Consider the following 22,202-nt stretch of genomic DNA (forward strand, 5'->3'; position numbering starts at 1 on the left):
TACAAATTTTACAAATTTTACAAATTTTACAAATTTTACAAATTTTACAAATTTTACAAATTTTACAAATTTTACAAATTTTACAAATTTTACAAATTTTACAAATTTTACAAATTTTACAAATTTTACAAATTTTACAAATTTTACAAATTTTACAAATTTTACAAATTTTACAAATTTTACAAATTTTACAAATTTTACAAATTTTACAAATTTTACAAATTTTACAAATTTTACAAATTTTACAAATTTTACAAATTTTACAAATTTTACAAATTTTACAAATTTTACAAATTTTACAAATTTTACAAATTTTACAAAGTTTACAAATTTTACAAATTTTACAAATTTTACAAATTTTACAAATTTTACAAATTTTATAAATTTTACAAATTTTACAAATTTTACAAATTTTACAAATTTTACAAATTTTACAAATTTTACAAATTTTACAAATTTTACAATTTCTACAAGTTTTACCAATTTTATTAATTGTACAAATTTAACAAATTTAACAAATTTAACAAATTTTACAAATTTTAAATTTCAATTTCAAATTCAAAATTCAAATTTATATAGAAATAATTACGATACATAATTAAAAAGAAAACTGTTTTTTTACTCATGATCATTATATAAACTAAAAAAAAAATATTACGATTCAAAATAACTTCGTTATACATCAATCTTTCAAAAAGGCGTTCTTTATTTAGAACTAGAAATGTGCTTGAAATTTTTTTTTAAGCAGTCTTGTTTAAGATTATAAAATTAATATATCCACCGTCAGATTACGAAAACATATTAAAATTCCACCAAATTTTAAAGCTTCGGACATAAGAATCAGTGAACAGAAAAAAAAATTGAAATTGTGTACCAGATTACATAAGAAAGTTATTCCGAATTTAAAATCAATTTAAGAGCAGGCCAGCATTTTTACACTGAGTAAACTGAAGATCACTTTTAATGTGAAATCGAGCGCTGAATCCGAAAATTAAATTCAATAAATTTTAAGTCGAACAGTTTTGAATTGTGCTCCAAATATAAAATTTTTAAATAATAAAAAATGTTCTTGTACTTATATTCAAATATCGTGGACTGCACAGCATTAATTTGAAACCTCTTTTTTGCATATTGAAGGTGAACAAATCAAACATTTGAACTTCATTTTTACGTTTGATCATCATTATTATTGATATAAGTGAAACTGTGATAGAGAAAATTTTGTTTTATTGACAGTTTCAGATTCGATGGATTTTTAAAATAAGATTTTCAAGCAAAGAATTCAAGTGGTTATTCATCAAAATCGGTTGAAAATTGAAGAAGCTTTGGTTATTTATCAAAAACAGTAATATTTGCACTTTTGAATAATTTCTCGAGCCGCAGTGTACTAATCTTAATATTGGAAGAATTTAACATGATAACGAGCGAGGTGGTTAGACCAAGTGGAGCGTGATCTGGCGAACGTGGGGTGCCCGAGGATTTGGAGAACGGTTGCCATGGACCGAGTGAATTTTAGGAATTATGTTCGTCAAGTTATGTCGTGAGACGGAATACTATGTAAATAAAAAATAAAAAAAATAATAACATGATAACTCTTACTCGTTCCATGCTAAAATTGATGAATAATTTACCAGAAGGTCACATGTCAAATTTTAGTAAGATCTGACCATGGAGAGGGATTGCTTGAGTCTTCAGCGTGAATGGGATTTCAAGATATTTTGTCCAAGAAAAGCGAAAAATAGTGGTTTTCATGAATAACTTTTTTCTTCATTGATTGATTGCTTTTAATAATTTTTTTTCTTAAAGCCTTAATCAAGACAAATATTTCACTCAAAAACCACATCACGATTGGACTTAAAAGAACACTCAAGTGCAGTCCAAGATATTTGAATGTAAGGTAAGGTTTTTTTACACTGATATACGTACCGCGTAAAAAAACCGCGCACAAAACTTCTGAGGACGGAATTTTGCAAAATTTTGCTCAATTTTGACCTGCTAGAAATTTAGCAATCAAATTAGCAATTTTTGAAAACTAAAATTTTAGCAAACGCGAGAAAAAGTTAGCCGCCGCAATTTTTACTCAATTTTCTGGCAAAAATCGGTGGAAAAGATCACAGGGGTATAAAAATCCCGACAAAAAATGTTTTTTTCGAAATTCATGGAGAACATCTGATTATGAAAAAGAACACATAAATTCTTTCACTTAATTTATTTGAATTTCTTTTAAAATTTCAAAAAGGTTCTTATCTTTGCGCTTCAGGTAGTGGTTTGACTTCCTTCCGATCGTCCACAAGTACCGCCAGAATCGAATTTTCAATCGCACTGATTTGCACGCGTCGACTTGATTATTTTTTCTCATAGCCGGCGGCTGCTGTCTGACCAAAGCGGCTAGGTAGCTTTCATTTTTACTAAAACTAAGCAAATTTAGCTTTTTGCTAACTCAAAAGTAAAAAAATATTTTTGCTAACGGAAAGTAACAGCGAAATTTTGCTAAGTGGAGCCTCGAAAGTTTTGTGTGCGTGTAAAAAAAAACCGTGTAAAAAAACCGTGCTAATTGCGGAAACTGTGTAAAAAAAGACCATTAATAGCTGCAGCTTTGAAACTTGAGACAATAAGACAAGTATTTTGCACTTAAGACCTGAGACCTGAAACCTGAGATCGGAGACTTGAGACTTGAGACTGAGAACTTGAGACCTGAGATTTGACACTAGACACATGAGATCTGAGACTGCGAACTGGTACCTGAAACTTGGGACCTGACAATTGAGGCAACTGTTATCCAGACCTGACACCTGAAACTTTAGACCTGAAACCTGACAAGCTACTTGTGTTAGTACCCCAAGAAGTTAGTTTAGCTCCAATTTAAACTTGCGACACAATTTTTCGTCACCTACAAGTCAAACCCTTCCATTAGAGGGGTCGCAAGTTGAAATCAATATTAAACTAATTTCTCGCGGTACTATCACTAGCAGCTTGTACTAGCGAACTCGCGACACTTTTTTTGTCACCTACAAGTAAGGTGGTCGGATTTACCATTTTTTTCAAATCTGGTATTTCGGTATTTGTAATTTATAAAACCGATAAAACCGGTAAAACCGGTATTTTTCAAAGTATATCGGATTCATGAAAAGGTTTCATTCCATTGCAGTAGTAATGGCATAAAATGCTAAGAAATTTTAACGCAATAGATTCAGCAACATTTTCAATTAAAAAAGATGGTATTCTGCCGTTAAATTATCCCTTTGTTATACATCTATCATCATCCTCATGATAATTATAATATTTATCATCGTAATTTTATCATTATAACTTTGCTTTGAGGTTGCAGAAAAAATAAAAGTTTCATACAAGAATTTTGGGTTTTATACTTTGTAATATAGTATTTAGATTTAATAACAGATTTTACAGATTTAAGTAAAAGTTTTTAAGTTTTTCATGAAAATGATATAAAGTTTGATACACAAAATAATTTTTCGTTTAAAAAGATGATTTATTTAATCAATAAACAAAACTCAAAACACTATTATATAGTTTTTGGTTGACTCACAGAGTTACAGATTATTCTTGTCTAAAATACGGATGTTATTCCGCAACCGTGTTCGTGATCGCAGTTTGCTTTTCCAAAATTAAAACGGACAAATAGAAATAAAAATCTTTAAAAAACCAGTCGAAGTTCGGCAATAAGTATAATTGTTTGGATCTGATCCGTACGCTCTTTGTTGCTATTTGTATTACTGTTGCAAATTTATAAAAACTTTGTAACTGCGTAGTCTGGAAAAAAGGAAATGCTTCAACAGCGTTAAAAATATGAACAACAGAGTTCTATCAAGTAACTTGAAAATATTGATAGAGAAATTTCATACAAACATTCAAACATGTGTTAAAATGCTGACTCTGTTGAAATATCGTATGTTTAAAAACAAAGTAGGAAGTTTTTTATAATTTTTCAACATATTTGGTTTGAAATTTTAAAATGTGGAAGCCCGGCACTGCTTGAAACGATTTTGATAAGCTTGGCCTGTTTATAGATAAAACAATCTTTTCACACAATTCCAGTTTTTCTATGAAAAATGCAGTGATTATTGTGAAGAAATCTTAAATTTCTTGTAGCTGTATCTTTGCCTCAGTGATTGTACACTCGTACAGTATTTAACCCTCATCCGCAATAGGGTGTCATTTTGACACCATTTTTTTCAGAAGCTTCAAAATACAAAAATTTCTTCGGGGACCCTAAATGAATTCAAAAGTTCATCAATATTGCATCTTTACTTTATTTATGGACGAACCCTGGAAGCCTAGACAAAAAAACTCCCTTTTGCAACTTTGGGTGTCATTTGACACCACAAAAGTAAAATCTATTTAAGTCGTTTAAATTATCTTGAACTTCATATAAAACTTATATCAATAGAAACCTTGTAATGTCAGAAAAATGTGTTTAGAACATTATATACAGCTAAAGTTACAAGTTTTCTCGTTATTCAGCATGAAAGAAAAAAAATCCGAAAAAACATGCCTCACGAAAACTGCTGTAGTTCATATATTACACGTCTAAAAAAATATTTGTCTTATGCATATGAAAGCTGAAGTTAATGCCTACATAATGAAGACAAGAGATATTTTTTTTAATTTTTTTTAATGAAATGGTCACAAAAAGTTCAAAAAAGTTGTTTAAAAAACCTACTTTTCATTCGATTGCTAGTAAATACTGTTTAAGCGATGGTACAGTTTTGAAAAAATATGACTACAAAATCTATTAAAATTCCAACATTTTGCTGTTTTTAGATTTTTGATGCAACAAAAATTGAACTTACTGGAATTTTTCAAAATTCACTACTTTGCGCGATTTTTTTACAAATTGAAATTTCATCTGTTATTGTGGTCAACCGTCAGATTGTACCCGGATTTTCAGTGCTTTTACTTTGTTTGGACCAATTAAAAGTATATTCATTGGAAAGCTAATTTAATCTACATTCTAGTGAGGTGCAACAAATCACGCTGTGAGATTTCACAAAAATATGAAAATTATAAACGTAAAATCATTCCTGAATTTCTAGAACTACAAGCAGCGCGTCCAGCAAAACGTGTTTGTTTGCTCTCCGAGTAGGTACGGTTAAAGAGACTGTTAACAAAGAGGCGCCATCTGATCCCTTTCCAAATAATGAGCTTGCAACCCTGCTGTAGAGCTGCTTTTAAGACTGCTTGGTTCTGCTCGATTGGAATGACACTGACAGAAAAGGAAAAATTCCAATCGTGACATTTCGTCTCTTTGTTTACTATAGGCTCGTTAGGTACGGTGAGTGGTGATTTGGGCAGAGAGCGAAGCCGACAGACGAAGAAATGCACGACACACATCGTTCTTTCGCCTGTCAGCTGACGATACACATTCATCAATCGAAAACGTTCACTGAAGAAGGTAGTAAGTTGCTATCGAAATACTGGTATATGAACTTTTCATTTACCGTGGTTGAATTAAAAGGAATCTTTCGATTGCTTTGATTCAGGTCCTTGGTCTCATGTATCACTTTCTTAGTCTCAGAGCTAAGATTTTCTTAGTTTCAAAAAGGTTCTAAGTGTTTTCCTTTAAAAAGGACTTAGAATATTTTCTCTCAAAAACCGTGTTAATTCGCTAAATCCGAGTAAAAAAACCGTGTTAATTCCTGAAAACAGTGTAAAAAAACCTTGGTCTGTCAAGATTTGAGTTGTAACTCAATTTGAAAATATACATACAATTTAAATTAGTTTCCATTCGTTAACGTAATAGAGTTTCGTAAAATGAAATGTCCTATGCTTAGAGTGATATAGCACTGAACTCCGCCAGAGGTGAGCCAATTTTCTGAAATATATGTTAACACTTATTTTATATATTCTTAGTTCTATATTATTTTTGAAACTTTTCTCCAAGATGGTTTCTGACAAATGAATGAGAAGAATGTGTCCTCTCTATTAAGCTGTCTATACTGCCCCTACTCGCATAACAGTCCCATATGAATTTTCGTCATTTTTCAACTACCCTGACAGTTCGTCATTTTGAACATAGGGCTTCAATATAAAACAATAGAAAAAGAGATTTTTTTCTAGAAATTTTGAAAAAAATATCAACTTGTGGCTGTCCCATATGAAATATACCCGCATAACAGTCCCATATGTGAAATATCACGGATTTGGTTACTTTTCAATGCTTCTTTCGGCGAAATAGTCTTTGATTTATTGCTTCGAATCATTCAAAAAAGATTTAAACTCACTTGATGTCGAATTATGTACACTAGTTCTCGAAGGCAGGTCAGTAGAAGGAAGGAATGTCTTTCTGAGCAAAAAACTAACAAATGCAATCAAAATCGTAGATAGATTCAACTTACAATGTAGAATTCACGATTTTTTTCCAAAAGTGTGTTTCTTTTTCTGATAACTGCATTTAGAAGTTCAAAAATGATCAAATTTAAGTTTTAGAAAGTAGCTTGGTTAGCAAAACATATTCTGTATGGGACTGTTATGCGAGTAGATTTGAAAAAGGTCTCAAATATGCTCGCATAACAGTCCCATAACGAATAAAATGGTGCTCCCGCCGTTACCGATGGCCCAATTTCTAAAATTTCAGGTCTTACGATTCATTATGACAACCTAGAACACATTCCATCAAACGATTTTCGTTCATGCTGAAAGAAATGGTCATAATTGAAAAATATATTCCAAAACAGAAAAAGCTGATTTTCTCGATTGCTTGTTTTTGCATATGGGACTGTTATGAAAGTAGAGGCAGTATAGTGCCCTTCAGTATTCTATTAAATTCAATTCAAAATTAGGCCCTGAAAATTATTAGGTTGATACCAATACATTTAAATTAACCATATTTTAGGATGTTTTTTTCATTTCTAGGTAATATTAGAGTATTATTTGAATAAAACAACGTGTACCTATGTTTTTAAACGTAAATTTTAACACAAGTTGTTCTCTAATACTTACTTACTTACTTACTTAATGATCACGCGCCGATCCTCCGGTGCATAGGGCCGTGGTAAAAGACCTCCACTGTTGACGATCCGGAGCCAGCGTCTTCACTTGGTCCCAGTCAAGATTCTCTAATTACAATTTCGCTTGTGGGACGAACCACGCTAGGCCTAATATTGTGTGGTGGTTGCTACAGCTCTATCAGTACCAACCACTGCAAGGTAGTAGCACAGACTAATACAGACAGGACACTCTTTTTCAGTTTTCGCAAATGTTATGGGCAATGTCGGCACCAGAGGCGCGATGATCGCAAAAAATTAACTGACACCATCGAAGCTGGCGATTTTTTTGGTCAAATTTTTGAAATTGAAATGTAGGTTGCCATGGAATGATTGTTTTTGTTGGTTGAGTGTAAATAACTTCCAAAGAATTAAAACGCAAGAACTCATAAAGTGAAAACAAATGAGAAATATTGGAGTGGCAAACATCCTTCCTGCCGAATAGAAACACGGCAGCAAGTGTTGGAGTCTTTTTTTCGCATTACACTGATCCCACTCAAAGGCTCACTACCAATCTCTTCCTGATTGTCTCTGGCAGGGCCACACCATAACGCACCTTTTTTCCTTCGATCCGTTCCAACGGCTCTCCTAACATTGCCAAACCAATTCAAAATTGCACAGCAGAATTCAGCTGCTGCGTCGGAATCCACTCCAAATAATTCCTCGGCAGTTCTGTAATATCCGATCGGATTGAATACTCCTTCTCGTATATCTGCTGTTGTCCCAGAAACAATACCGGCTGGTAATGAGAACTGTTTGAGGAGTCCGATGGATGATGATCGGTTGTCCGATGATTGCTGGTATCCCAGTCGTAGAAAAAAACCGGGTTGAGCGCGATAAATTGACTGGTTTGGAATTTAGGTTGATTGGTACGTTGCCGACCATCAGTCGTGTCACTAGGTTCACCTAAAAAATACAAATTTTGAGCATTGGAAATGTAAGAGTTTACAATTTTGGACTACCCTCATGTATCCTTTTGCTGCGTATTCCCGGAAGATGTTTCGATGTTCCGCTGTTACGGAATCAGATAATTTGGAGTACTTTGAGAAAGGCAACGATGGAGAACATTTTCACTTTTTTCACCAAATTTGTGTTTGTTTATTTTTAGACTGATCAAAATTTTCCATGGCTACTTCGAACATTTTTGAAGTTTTCTATGGTAAGGGCAATGTCGATACCAGATGGCAGTGGAATCACTTAAGTCAACTTTTGCGAAAAATTAGAAAGAATTTTCTATGGAGAGTCATGTCTGTATTAGTCTGTGGTAGTAGGCCCGTGAGGAACAAAACGATGAAATGTGATGAAAAGTTTTCAAATTAAAATTACCCTTCTGCTCATTTTCAACATCTTTTACCTTATTATAATCTTCTATCCGTCTATATTCTTTCAATTCTAAAAATATTCTTTCTCAAAGAATATAAAATTTCACCGATATAGCCGATAAAATAGTTTCATAAAAAAAATTTCATAAATATTTTTCTGATCATTTAGTAAGTACAGAAAATATAGTAAAAGTAACTTAATCGAGTCATAAAGTTTAATTTTCTGGTAAACCAAATTTAGTTTGAAATCATTCAACCAGTTTCGTAAAGGAAAATCCCAATCTTAAAACCCCTCCTTACTACAATTGGTTAGGTTCAGAAACTCGGCAGAGTTTTGATTTTATCGCAAGGAGCGCAATAAAACCTGCCAGTTTATGGGAAATTTTCCGTTGCGGTTCGGTCTGGATTCCAGAGTTCCAGAGCCGTGTTTCTTTGTGTGTTTCTTTCTTTCGTGTTGGGTTAAGAAACCAAACCGAAGCCAAAGAACTCCATCAATGAACGGGGCCAAAGGTAAACAAAAACAGTTGGTACCTTCTCCTGCCTGGCATTTGTCGAATGGGTCCAACCCACGAAACCCTTGGGTGGAAAATTCTCCGGCTGCCAAACTAAGAAGAGAACCACACACAAAAGGTTATTTTCATAATTTCGCCAACTTTAGGATGATTGGGATTTGGAGCATGCCAGATGCCAAGATTTTGAGGCTATGCGGAGATGGGAGCGGGGAGCCAGCTCAAATCGTAAGTTTTCGGCTTGGGAATCATCGGTTATGATTAAGGCAATCGATGAAAATATAGTGTGGCTCCGGTCTTTCACCGGGACACAGACTGCGATAAACTATTGGATGACAGGTTTCGGGTGTCGTAAAACGTCCTGCAGGGTATCGCCATTTGTTATAAGCTTGTGGAACCTTCGGAATTGAACAGTTCTGTGAAAACCGAATTATTTATGTGAAATTTTGTGGAGAAGGTTTTTCTTCAAATAACATTTTAAATGTAAATGTTTTGTTTGAAATATGTTAAAACAAACAAAATAAGCGCTTGTGGAACTTCCTTAAAAAGATAAAGATAGTTTTAAAGATTTCAACATTAACAGAATATTTTTCATTTAATTTATTAATTTTTCATTAAATTTATTTTTGATTTAACTATTTATGATTAATTATTCCATCTTTATTTGACTAAAATTTTTCTCCAAATTTTTGAATATTATTGACGTTTGTTTTTGATCTTAAAATGGTTTTTTTTTTAATTTTTAAATTATTTTTATATTCATTTTTTTATTCTAGATCTTTTCTTCAATTTCTTGATAATCTGGATTTTCCGGACCTTCCTGATCTTCTTGACAAATCAAAAAAATATAAAAAACAAATCTAAAGGAAAACGAAAAAAATAACAAATTTAAGAAAATTAAAATATTGAACAAAATAAAATGCATTTCAAGGTCTTGATTTCTTGATTCATGTTTTGATTTCGTGATTTTTTTTGTTAATAATTTTCTTAGTTTTCTTTATTTTTTTGATTTTCTTGATTTTCTTGACTTTGTTATTTTTGTAATTTTTTTGGATTTTCTTGACTTTTTTGCTTTTTTTTAATTTTTGAAATTTTTGATTTTCCTGATTTTCTTGATTTTCTTGTTTTTTTTTTGATTTTCTTGATTTCCTTGACTTTCTTGATTTTCTCGATTTTCTCGATTTTCTTGATTTTCTTGATTTTTTTAATTTTCCTGATTTTCTTGATTTTCTAGATTGTCTTGATTTTCTTGATTTTCTTGATTTTCTTGATTTTCTTGATTTTCTTGATTTTCTTGATTTTCTTGATTTTCTTGATTTTCTTGATTTTCTTGATTTTCTTGATTTTCTTGATTTTCTTGATTTTCTTGATTTTCTTGATTTTCTTGATTTTCTTGATTTTCTTGATTTTCTTGATTTTCTTGATTTTCTTGATTTTCTTGATTTTCTTGATTTTCTTGATTTTCTTGATTTTCTTGATTTTCTTGATTTTCTTGATTTTCTTGATTTTCTTGATTTTCTTGATTTTCTTGATTTTCTTGATTTTCTTGACTTTCTTGATTTTCTCGACTTTCTTGATTTTCTTGATTTTTTAGTTTTTTTTGATTTACTTGATATTCTTGAATGTTTTGGTTTTCTTGATTTTCTTGATTTTCTTTATTTTTTTGTTTTTCTTGATTATCTTGATATTCTTCAAAGTTTTGGTTTTCTTGATTTTCTTGATTTTCTTGATTTTCTTGATTTTTTTGATTTTCTTGATTTTCTTGATTTTCTTGATTTTCTTGATTTTCTTGATTTTCTTGATTTTCTTGATTTTCTTGATTCTCTTGACTTTCTTTATTTTCTCAATTTTCTTGATTTTCTTGGTTTTCTTGATTTTCTTGATTTTCTTGATTTTCTTGATTTTCTTGATTTTCTTGATTTTCTTGATTTTCTTGATTTTCTTGATTTTCTTGATTTTCTTGATTTTCTTGATTTTCTTGATTTTCTTGATTTTCTTGATTTTCTTGATTTTCTTGATTTTCTTGATTTTCTTGATTTTCTTGATTTTCTTGATTTTCTTGATTTTCTTGATTTTCTTGATTTTCTTGATTTTCTTGATTTTCTTGATTTTCTTGATTTTCTTGATTTTCTTGATTTTCTTGATTTTTTTGATTTTCTTGATTTTCTTGATTTTCTTGATTTTCTTGATTTTCTTGATTTTCTTGATTTTCTTGATTTTTTTGATTTTCTTGATTTTCTTGATTTTCTTGATTTTCTTGATTTTCTTGATTTTCTTGATTTTCTTGATTCTCTTGACTTTCTTTATTTTCTCAATTTTCTTGATTTTCTTGGTTTTCTTGATTTTCTTGATTTTCTTGATTTTCTTGATTTTCTTGATTTTCTTGATTTTCTTGATTTTCTTGATTTTCTTGATTTTCTTGATTTTCTTGATTTTCTTGATTTTCTAGATTTTCAAGATTTTTGTGATTTTCTTGATTTTCTTGATTTTCTTGATTTTCTTGATTTTCTTGATTTTCTTGATTTTCTTGATTTTCTTGATTTTCTTGATTTTCTTGATTTTCTTGATTTTCTTGATTTTCTTGATTTTCTTGATTTTCTTGATTTTCTTGATTTTCTTGATTTTCTTGATTTTCTTGATTTTCTTGTTTTTCTTGACTTTCTTGATTCTCTTGATTCTTTTGATTTTCCTGATTTTCTTCATTTTTTTGGATTTCTTGATTTTCTTGATCTTTTTGATTTTCTCGATTTCTTGATATTCTTGAATTTCTCGAATTTTTTTGATTTTCTGAAGGTTCTTGGTTTTCATGATTTTTTAATTTTCATGATTTACTTCATTTTCTTGATTTTCTTGATTTTTTTTAGTTTCTTTATTTTCTTGATTTTCTTGATTTTCTTCATTTTCTTGATTTTTTTCATTTCCTTATTTTTCTTGATTTTTTTCTGAGTTTATGGTTTTTATTTTATTTTCTTGATTTTCTTAATTTTCTTGATTTTCTCGATTTTCTTGATTTCTTTAATTTTCTTGATTTTCTTGATTTTCCTGATTTTCTTGATTTTCTTGATTTTTTTGATTTTCTTGATTTTCTTGATTTTCTGGATTTTCTTGATTTTCTTGATTTTCTTGATTTTCTTGATTTTCTTGATTTTCTTGATTTTCTTGATTTTCTTGATTTTCTTGATTTTCTTGATTTTCTTGATTTTCTTGATTTTCTTGATTTTCTTGACTTTCTTTATTTTCTTGATTTTCTTGATTTCCTTGATTTTTTTGATTTTCTTGATTTTTTTGATTTTCTTGATTTTCTTGATTTTCTTGATTATCTTGATTTTCTTGATTTTCTTGATTTTCTTGATTTTCTTGATTTTCTTGATTTTCTTGATCTTCTTGATTTTCTTGATTTTTTGATTTTCTTGATTTTTTTGATTTTCTTGATTTTCTTGATTTTCTTGATTTTCTTGATTTTCTTGATTTTCTTGATTTTCTTGTTTTTCTTGATTTTCTTGATTTTCTTGATTTTCTTGATTTTCTTGATTTTCTTGATTTTCTTGATTTTCTTGATTTTCTTGATTTTCTTGATTTTCTTGATTTTCTTGATTTTTTTGATTTTCTTGATTTTCTTGATTTGCTTGATTTTCTTGATTTTCTTGATTTTATTGATATGCTTTATTTTTTTGATTTTTTTGTTTTTCTTGATTTTCTTGATATTCTTGAATGTTTAGATTTTCTTGATTTTCTTCATTTTCTTGACTTTTCTTGATTTTCTTGATTTTCTTGATTTTCTTGATTTTCTTGATTTTCTTGATTTTCTTGATTTTCTTGATTTCCTCGATTCTTTTCAAGATTTTTGATTTTCATGACTTTTTTTTATTTTCTTGAAGTTTGTGACTATCTTTACTTTCTTGACTTTCTAGACTTACTTGACTTTCTTGACTTTCTTGACTTTCTTGACTTTCTTGACTTTCTTGACTTTCTTGACATTCTTGACTTTCTTGACTTTCTTAACTTTCTTGACTTTCTTGACTTTCTTGACTTTCTTGACTTTCTTGACTTTCTTGACTTTCTTGACTTTCTTGACTTTCTTGACTTTCTTGACTTTCTTGACTTTCTTGACTTTCTTGACATTCTTGACTTTCTTAACTTTTTTGACATTCTTGACTTTCTTGACTTTCTTGACTTTCTAGACTTTCTTGACTTTCTTGACTTTCTTGACTTTCTTGACTTTCTTGACTTTCTTGACTTTCTTGACTTTCTTGACTTTCTTGACTTTCTTGACTTTCTTGACATTCTTGACTTTCTTAACTTTTTTGACATTCTTGACTTTCTTGACTTTCTTGACTTTCTTGACTTTCTTGACTTTCTTGACTTTCTTGACTTTCTTGACTTTCTTGACTTTCTTGACTATCTTGACTTTCTTGACTTTCTTGAGTTTCTTGACTTTCTTGACTTTCTTGACTTTTTTGACATTCTTGACTTTCTTGACTTTCTTAACTTTCTTGACATTCTTGACTTTCTTGACTTTCTTGACTTTCTTGACTTTCTTGACATTCTTGACTTTCTTGACTTTCTTGACTTTCTTGACTTTCTTGACTTTCTTGACTTTCTTGACTTTCTCGACTTTCTTGACTTTCTTGACTTTCTTGATTTTCTTGACATTCTTGACTTTCTTAACGTTCTAAACTTTCTTGACTTTCTGGACTTTCTTGATTTTTTCGACTTTTTGACTTTCTTAACTTTCTTAACTTTCTTGACTCTCTTGACTTTCTTGACTTTCTTGACTCACATGAACGATTTGGCTGCTGTTGTGTAATAGTAGTTTCAGAAATATTTCAAAGCTTAAACGATTTCTTGTATTTTGAATTATTTTTAGAAAATTTAGGATCTTTATGATTGCTGCCATTTTGTGTACATGTTTAAAGATGATAAGTCATAAATTAATAGAAGATAGCTTTCCAGAAACAAAATTGAAACTTGAAGAGAAAATACGAAAGATTCATTGTTTGATTTCAATCTTCAAGCATGTAAGACCAAGTATCTGCAATATTCGATCTAAATCATCGAAATGTATCCCAAACACAAGCAGTCGTCGACCGAAACTGCCACTCGAGGGTGGAAAACTACACCCCCGCAACTCCAAAGGGCATTCTCACTTCATAACTTATCAGTCTTTGTGGGCCACCGAAGGATCAGAAACAAAAGCGAAGAAGTGGACGACCAACTTTAAACTTTCTCCCTTCGAGCAGCTTCGAGTCGTTTTCCTTCTTCTTACAAGCAAACTACATGAGCAGGATAGGTAATACAGCAATATAGTCAGCCACATGTAGTCAAGTGTAGACACCTTCGTCTTCCATCTCGTTTGTCTTCCTTTTTCTTCAGGTGGGTTATCCAAGATATGTAGAGTATGATTTCCTACCTCAAGGGATTTGTTCCTCTTGGCTCAGCTCAAAAATAGATGGTAGTTGGTAAGTGACTGTTGAAAAGTTTCACCTTCGAAGGAAAGAGAATATTCCAATACCTATCGATGATTCGACCTTCCCTATACAGATGGGTACTTCAGGTCGAGGGTCGCAACACGTTCGATATATTTTTTGATCCAAGTTGGGGTTGGGAAGCTCGAGAAAGCCAAACTGGGGGAGCGGTTGGGGCGGAAATTGTCTGCAGTCAATAACAGCAACGTCTTACTAGATTGAGTTACAGGTACTGGATATTAGGAAGATAGCAAAAAGTGTTTTGTATGTCTTGTCAGTTGATTCAGTGAAAAACTTTCAAAATTCATATTTCGAAAAAAAAAAGTCGAAAGTCAACATGAAACGTTAAAAACTTAGGTTCTGATGAGCAAAAAAAACATGGAAAGTTTCAGGAAACCAACGAATTGTTTCATCCTCAGCATTTTCGGGTGTTGGAAGTGTCTGGAAGAATATGAATTTTAGAATGAAAAAACATGATTAAAATGACCAAATGTCAAAGATGCCAAAAAGCGTACCCGCATGCAACACGCATTAAGGTTCTGGTTCAGAAGGTTCTGGTTACAAAGTTATGTTACTCATTTTATTGCCAATGTCAAAAAGCAGAATCAGAAATCTTATATCGCAAAATTTGAAGTTCAACGCTTCAGGGACATTATTTTATTTTCGTTCTTTCACTCCGTTGCGTGCCATTTTCAATATATTTCGCCTAAAACAGGTTCTCGCCATCCAATCTGGGCCATCGATTTGGGTGAGGCAACAGCATCTTCATTTTAGAATCAACCGTTGGCAGTTCCACACAGCAGTTTTTCAGAACCCGTTGATCGGGAAGCGTTGTACTTTTTTTTGCTAATTCTTTTTTAAAGTGGTCCATCATGGGTGAGTTCTAAAGATTACTAGGTGACCTATTCAGACTCAAAATCATGTTTTTTTGCATCTTGCAGTTAAATTTTTCATTGCCGGAATCTTGGCTTTGGCTTTGATTGCTATCACTGAGGCGGCCTGTAAGTTTTGTTCTACTAAGGATGTTAAGACGGAAAAAAATCAATTCGATCTCGTGTTCTAGCTTTCGGTCAGTGCCCAGTGGCCTCAAATGTGCAAACCTGTACCCCGAAGTGTTTGAGCGACGTCGAATGTAGCACAATCGGTGGCCAGTGCTGTCCGAATGCGTGCAATTATAAGTCCTGCGTAAGCTCTGCCCAGTTGGCGCAAATCGAGAATAAGTGTGAGTGTTCGTATAAAGAAGCGATTTTTTAAAGTTAACTAGACAAGTTTTTTCCTCGTCTAGATCCATCGGAAGGAACCGGAACTTATTGCGGAAACGTCAAGTGTAACGCCTACGAAAAGTGCGAATTGGACCGAGCCACCAAACGCCAAAAGTGTACTCGTTCTTGAAAAGGTTTAATGGACAAAATAAACATAAAAATAAACAATAAAATAAATGGCAACCCAAGCTTGTACTCCAAACTTTTTGAGAACTTATCCTGATAAATAAAAAATGATAAAAAATAACAAAAATGAAAAATTCAGCACAGAAAAAGCACGAAAATAAAATAAAAATGGCCTAAAAATGTCACAAAAATGACAAAAATGACAAAAATGACAAAAATGACAAAAATGACAAAAATGACAAAAATGACAAAAATGACAAAAATGACAAAAATGACAAAAATGACAAAAATGACAAAAATGACAAAAATGACAAAAATGACAAAAATGACAAAAATGACAAAAATGACAAAAATGACAAAAATGACAAAAATGACAAAAATGACAAAAATGACAAAAATGACAAAAATGACAAAAATGACAAAAATGACAAAAATGACAAAAATGACAAAAATGACAAAAATGACAAAAATGACAAAAATGACAAAAATGACAAAAATGACAAAAATGACAAAAATGACAAAAATGACAAAAATGACAAAAATGACAAAAATGACAAAAATGACAAAAATGAGAAAAATGACAAAAATGACAAAAATGACAAAAATGACAAAAATGACAAAAATGACAAAAATGACAAAAATGACAAAAATGACAAAAATGACAAAAATGACAAAAATGACAAAAATGACAAAAATGACAAAAATGACAAAAATGACAAAAATGACAAAAATGACAAAAATGACAAAAATGACAAAAATGACAAAAATGACAAAAATGACAAAAATGACAAAAATGACAAAAATGACAAAAATGACAAAAATGACAAAAATGACAAAAATGACAAAAATGACAAAAATGACAAAAATGACAAAAATGACAAAAATGACAAAAATGACAAAAATGACAAAAATGACAAAAATGACAAAAATGACAAAAATGACAAAAATGACAAAAATGACAAAAATGACAAAAATGACAAAAATGACAAAAATGACAAAAATGACAAAAATGACAAAAATGACAAAAATGACAAAAATGACAAAAATGACAAAAATGACAAAAATGACAAAAATGACAAAAATGACAAAAATGACAAAAATGACAAAAATGACAAAAATGACAAAAATGACAAAAATGACAAAAATGACAAAAATGACAAAAATGACAAAAATGACAAAAATGACAAAAATGACAAAAATGACAAAAATGACAAAAATGACAAAAATGACAAAAATGACAAAAATGACAAAAATGACAAAAATGACAAAAATGACAAAAATGACAAAAATGACAAAAATGACAAAAATGACAAAAATGACAAAAATGACAAAAATGACAAAAATGACAAAAATGACAAAAATGACAAAAATGACAAAAATGACAAAAATGACAAAAATGACAAAAATGACAAAAATGACAAAAATGACAAAAATGACAAAAATGACAAAAATGACAAAAATGACAAAAATGACAAAAATGACAAAAATGACAAAAATGACAAAAATGACAAAAATGACAAAAATGACAAAAATGACAAAAATGACAAAAATGACAAAAATGACAAAAATGACAAAAATGACAAAAATGACAAAAATGACAAAAATGACAAAAATGACAAAAATGACAAAAATGACAAAAATGACAAAAATGACAAAAATGACAAAAATGACAAAAATGACAAAAATGACAAAAATGACAAAAATGACAAAAATGACAAAAATAACAAAAATGACAAAAATGACAAAAATGACAAAAATGACAAAAAAATGACAAAAAAATGACAAAAAAATGACAAAAAAATGACAAAAAAATGACAAAAAAATGACAAAAAAATGACAAAAAAATGACAAAAAAATGACAAAAAAATGACAAAAAAATGACAAAAAAATGACAAAAAATGACAAAAAAATGACAAAAAAATGACAAAAAAATGACAGAAAAATGACAAAAAAATGACAAAAAAATGACAAAAAAATGACAAAAAAATGACAAAAAAATGACAAAAAAAATGACAAAAAAATGACAAAAAAATGACAAAAAAAATGACAAAAATGACAAAAATGACAAAAATGACAAAAATGACAAAAATGACAAAAATGACAAAAATGACAAAAATGACAAAAATGACAAAAATGACAAAAAATGACAAAAATGACAAAAATGACAAAAATGACAAAAATGACAGAAATGACAAAAAATGACAAAAATGACAAAAATGACAAAAATGACAAAAATGACAGAAATGACAAAAATGACAAAAATGACAAAAATGACAAAAATGACAAAAATGACAAAAATGACAAAAATGACAAAAATGACAAAAATGACAAAAATGACAAAAATGACAAAAATGACAGAAATGACAAAAATGACAAAAAAATTACAAAAAAATGACAAAAAAATGACAAAAAAATGACAAAAATGACAAAAATGACAAAAATGACAAAAATGACAAAAATGACAAAAATGACAAAAATGACAAAAATGACAAAAATGACAAAAATGACAAAAATGACAAAAATGACAAAAATGACAAAAATGACAAAAATGACAAAAATGACAAAAATGACAAAAATGACAAAAATGACAAAAATGACAAAAATGACAAAAATGACAAAAATGACAAAAATGACAAAAATGACAAAAATGACAAAAATGACAAAAATGACAAAAATGACAAAAAAATGACAAAAAATGACAAAAAAATGACAAAAAATGACAAAAAAATGACAAAAAAATGACAAAAAAATGACAAAAAAATGACAAAAAAATGACAAAAAAATGACAAAAAAATGACAAAAAAATGACAAAAAAATGATAAAAAAATGACAAAAAAATGACAAAAAAATGACAAAAAAATGACAAAAAAATGACAAAAAAATGACAAAAAAATGACAAAAAAATGACAAAAAAATGACAAAAAAATGACAAAAAAATGACAAAAAAAATGACAAAAAAATGACAAAAAATGACAAAAAATGACAAAAAAATGACAAAAAAATGACAAAAAAATGACAAAAAAATGACAAAAAAATGACAAAAATGACAAAAATGACAAAAATGACAAAAATGACAGAAGTGACAAAAATGACAAAAATGACAAAAATGACAAAAATGACAAAAATGACAAAAATGACAAAAATGACAAAAATGACAAAAATGACAAAAATGACAAAAATGACAAAAATGACAAAAATGACAAAAATGACAAAAATGACAAAAATGACAAAAATGACAAAAATGACAAAAATGACAAAAATGAAAAAAATGACAAAAATGACAAAAATGACAGAAATGACAAAAATGACAAAAATGACAAAAATGACAAAAATGACAAAAATGACAAAAATGACAAAAATGACAAAAATGATATAAATGGCAAAAATGGCAAAAATGACAAAAATGACAAAAATGACAAAAATGACAAAAATGACAAAAATGATAAAAATGACAAAAATGACAAAAATGACAAAAATGACAAAAATGACAAAAATGACAAAAATGACAAAAATGACAAAAATGACAAAAATGACAAAAATGACAAAAATGACAAAAATTACAAAAATGACACAAAAATGACACAAAAATGACACAAAAATGACACAAAAATGACACAAAAATGACACAAAAATGACACAAAAATGACACAAAAATGACACAAAAATGTCACAAAAATGACACAAAAATGACACAAAAATGACACAAAAATGACACAAAAATGACACAAAAATGACACAAAAATGACACAAAAATGTTACAAAAATGTTACAAAAATGACAAAAATGACATAAATGACATAAATGACAAAAATGACAAAAATGACAAAAATGACAAAAATGACAAAAATGACAAAAATGACAAAAATGACAAAAAAATGGAACAAAAATGACACAAAAATGACACAAAAATGACACAAAAATGACACAAAAATGACACAAAAATGACACAAAAATGTTACAAAAATGACACAAAAATGACACAAAAATGACACAAAAATGTCACAAAAATGACACAAAAATGACACAAAAATGACACAAAAATAACACAAAAATGACACAAAAATGGCACAAAAATGACACAAAAATAAAACAAAAATAAAAAAAAAAGAAACAAAAATGACACAAAAATGATGCAAAATGGCACAGAAATGATTCAAAAGTGACACAAAATTGACTTAAAATTTACTTACAAACGACACAAAATCACAAAAATGGCATCAAATTAAAATAAATTACACGATCAAATTTATTTTAAATTTTGTGAAGGTCATGTTTTTTGAAACTTATTTGCTAATAATGTCACAAATAAAAACTATGAAGTTGCACAAATAGAATGGTTTAAAACCTCTGACTTCGATTGAAATTTTCTGGCGTTTAAATACATTGATTTGAAGTAGTTTCCTTGAACGTAACCTTCCGGGAAAATAAATCACAAAGAACGTTTAACAAAGTTTTGCACCCACTCGCAGGACAATTTTACAACCATTGTGGGTCGAAAAGACGCTTCAAAACTGTAATCAAATAACACCTACTGCTTAACATCAACCCTCGTTGCCATTTTCTTACTCCCACATACAAATCAAGGGATGCTGGAAATCTCTACTCTCTGCTGAAGGAAAAATATCTGCTGATTTGAAAACGACGGACTCGGACTGCAACTTCTGTCCAGCAGACAGAAGTCGGCCCCAAAACGAGACACTCGACTTCAAGATTAATGAAGCTGAAAAATGAACAAACAAAGATATCGACTTGTGTCCGCTGCTGGTCCTGATCCGGGGGGAGGTCCTGAAGTCCGGAAGTTTGTGGGAGGCTCGAAGAATGGTTGGCCGACAAGAATTGAGCATCAATATTCCTGCCACGTCCTTTCGCTCTGACCTTCTCTCTGTCTGTCATACTGTTTCTCGTTTCTGGTCGGTATTTATATGCGAGGTGACGTTGCAATTTGGGGCTTCTTTCTTCCTGATGATACATACATAGGAACGTATCACACCCAGCCGGCCGAAAGTTAGCGGCCAAAAGACGGAAGGCCAACCAAATGGTGCTGCAGTTTGTCCTCCCCCAAGGAAGGACTCTCACTGTTTGCGATGACACATACGGAAGAATGTAAGAACGGGGGTGAAATTCCTGGCTGCGACGACGATTGGCTAAATTTGACCCATACCGGAATAATTTAGGGTGTCTCTCTGGATTTTTTTTTTCAAAAATTTTGTTGACTCATCAGAAGGTCAATTCGGCAAAAAAAATCTCACCTAATTGGAGAAAAATAAAGAAATATCCCGGCAAATAACCTGTTTCTCAATCAGTCCTCTGAACCACCCTTTAAAAAATCGGGCACTGCGACATTCTCCGGTCATCGAAAGCAAATATGGAACAAACCAACCATCCCTCGGCCTGTGGCCACATTCGGGAGAAGATTTCAGATGATTGCAGTTTTTCGTTGGTTTTTTTTTTCTAACTTGGTTCAATCCAACCATCATCGTGACGTTGTCGCTTTAGACAAACATCGGTGCAGATTGGACGGGTTGCCCCTTTTTTTGGGAAAGAAAATTTATAACTTTAGAAAAGAGCAATAGATAGATAGCTACCTTCAAGTGGACATCCATAGCATATTGGCTGGTCGGTCGATTCTGATCGGATGTGGCATGTTGGCAGCTCCGGAGACAAACAGTTGACTAACGGTGTCGTGATGGGAATATTTATGGGATCCAACAAAACGGACTGAAATTAATTTTGAAGGCAGCCTGGGATAAAATAATTTCAAAGACGTATGTATAAAGACATTAAATACTTAATTTTTGACGGTTAAAAGTGATCTTCTAAAATCCAAGACAAAAATTTTTCTCCGAATCTAGACCTCGGAAAATTTGTGTGGGCATATTAATATCTTAAGCCTTTGCAACTGTGAGACACGCATGACACAAGGATCGTAAAGTGATTTTAAAAAAAAAAAATCTTTAACCAAAAATCATTAGTTTGATAAAAAAAAATTGAAAAAATTAATAATCGAATTTGAGACTTAAAGATTATTGTACCGATACTTTTTTTCTATTGATTAAACAACAATAAAAGATCAAGCTGCTTCAAATGTCCTAGTTTTAGCGCTTGAAAACCATTGATTTGATTGAAGGTTTTTCGGTCAAATACATTTTCAGACTAACTTTCAAAAGAAACTTATAGAAAATATTTTAAACTTGAGTAGATTAAGAGCAGTGAATGTCGATAACTATTAAACGTGTACAAATAGTAAAAATTTGTTAATAATAAGCCGCCTTAAAAAAAATTCTTGATTTCAAATTCTTAATAAACTGAATTTTCAACTGATGAGAAAATTTCAAGAACGAAGTGGATAATAGCATCCACACTGTTCCACCGTACCTGCTTCAAATATAAAACTCCATAGGAATCTATTTGGAGAACATGTAAGTAAATATGAGGATAGAGAATTTTCTTTCACCAGATATAAAACATAAGTCTGTCATCGTAGCTCTTTGTACATATAACTTAAGCAGATAGC

The 22,202-nt window shown here is 30.3% G+C and overlaps 2 protein-coding genes across 2 annotated transcripts in view; one reads left to right on the forward strand and one right to left on the reverse strand.

The window, feature by feature from the left end:
- LOC129744512 (beta-1-syntrophin) overlaps positions 1–22,202 on the reverse strand; it is a 216,026-nt gene that overhangs the window by 82,273 nt on the left and 111,551 nt on the right. The gene's annotated exons all lie outside the window — the stretch shown is intronic.
- On the forward strand, positions 15,089–15,737 carry LOC129744514 (uncharacterized). Its single transcript, XM_055737077.1, has 4 exons — positions 15,089–15,176; positions 15,242–15,301; positions 15,364–15,522; positions 15,586–15,737. Exons 1-4 carry the CDS (start codon positions 15,173–15,175, stop codon positions 15,690–15,692), a joined length of 330 nt encoding a protein of 109 aa, XP_055593052.1. The 5' UTR covers positions 15,089–15,172; the 3' UTR covers positions 15,693–15,737.

The sequence above is a fragment of the Uranotaenia lowii genome, chromosome 2, assembly GCF_029784155.1.
Source record: "Uranotaenia lowii strain MFRU-FL chromosome 2, ASM2978415v1, whole genome shotgun sequence".
NCBI classification, from domain to species: domain Eukaryota; kingdom Metazoa; phylum Arthropoda; class Insecta; order Diptera; family Culicidae; genus Uranotaenia; species Uranotaenia lowii.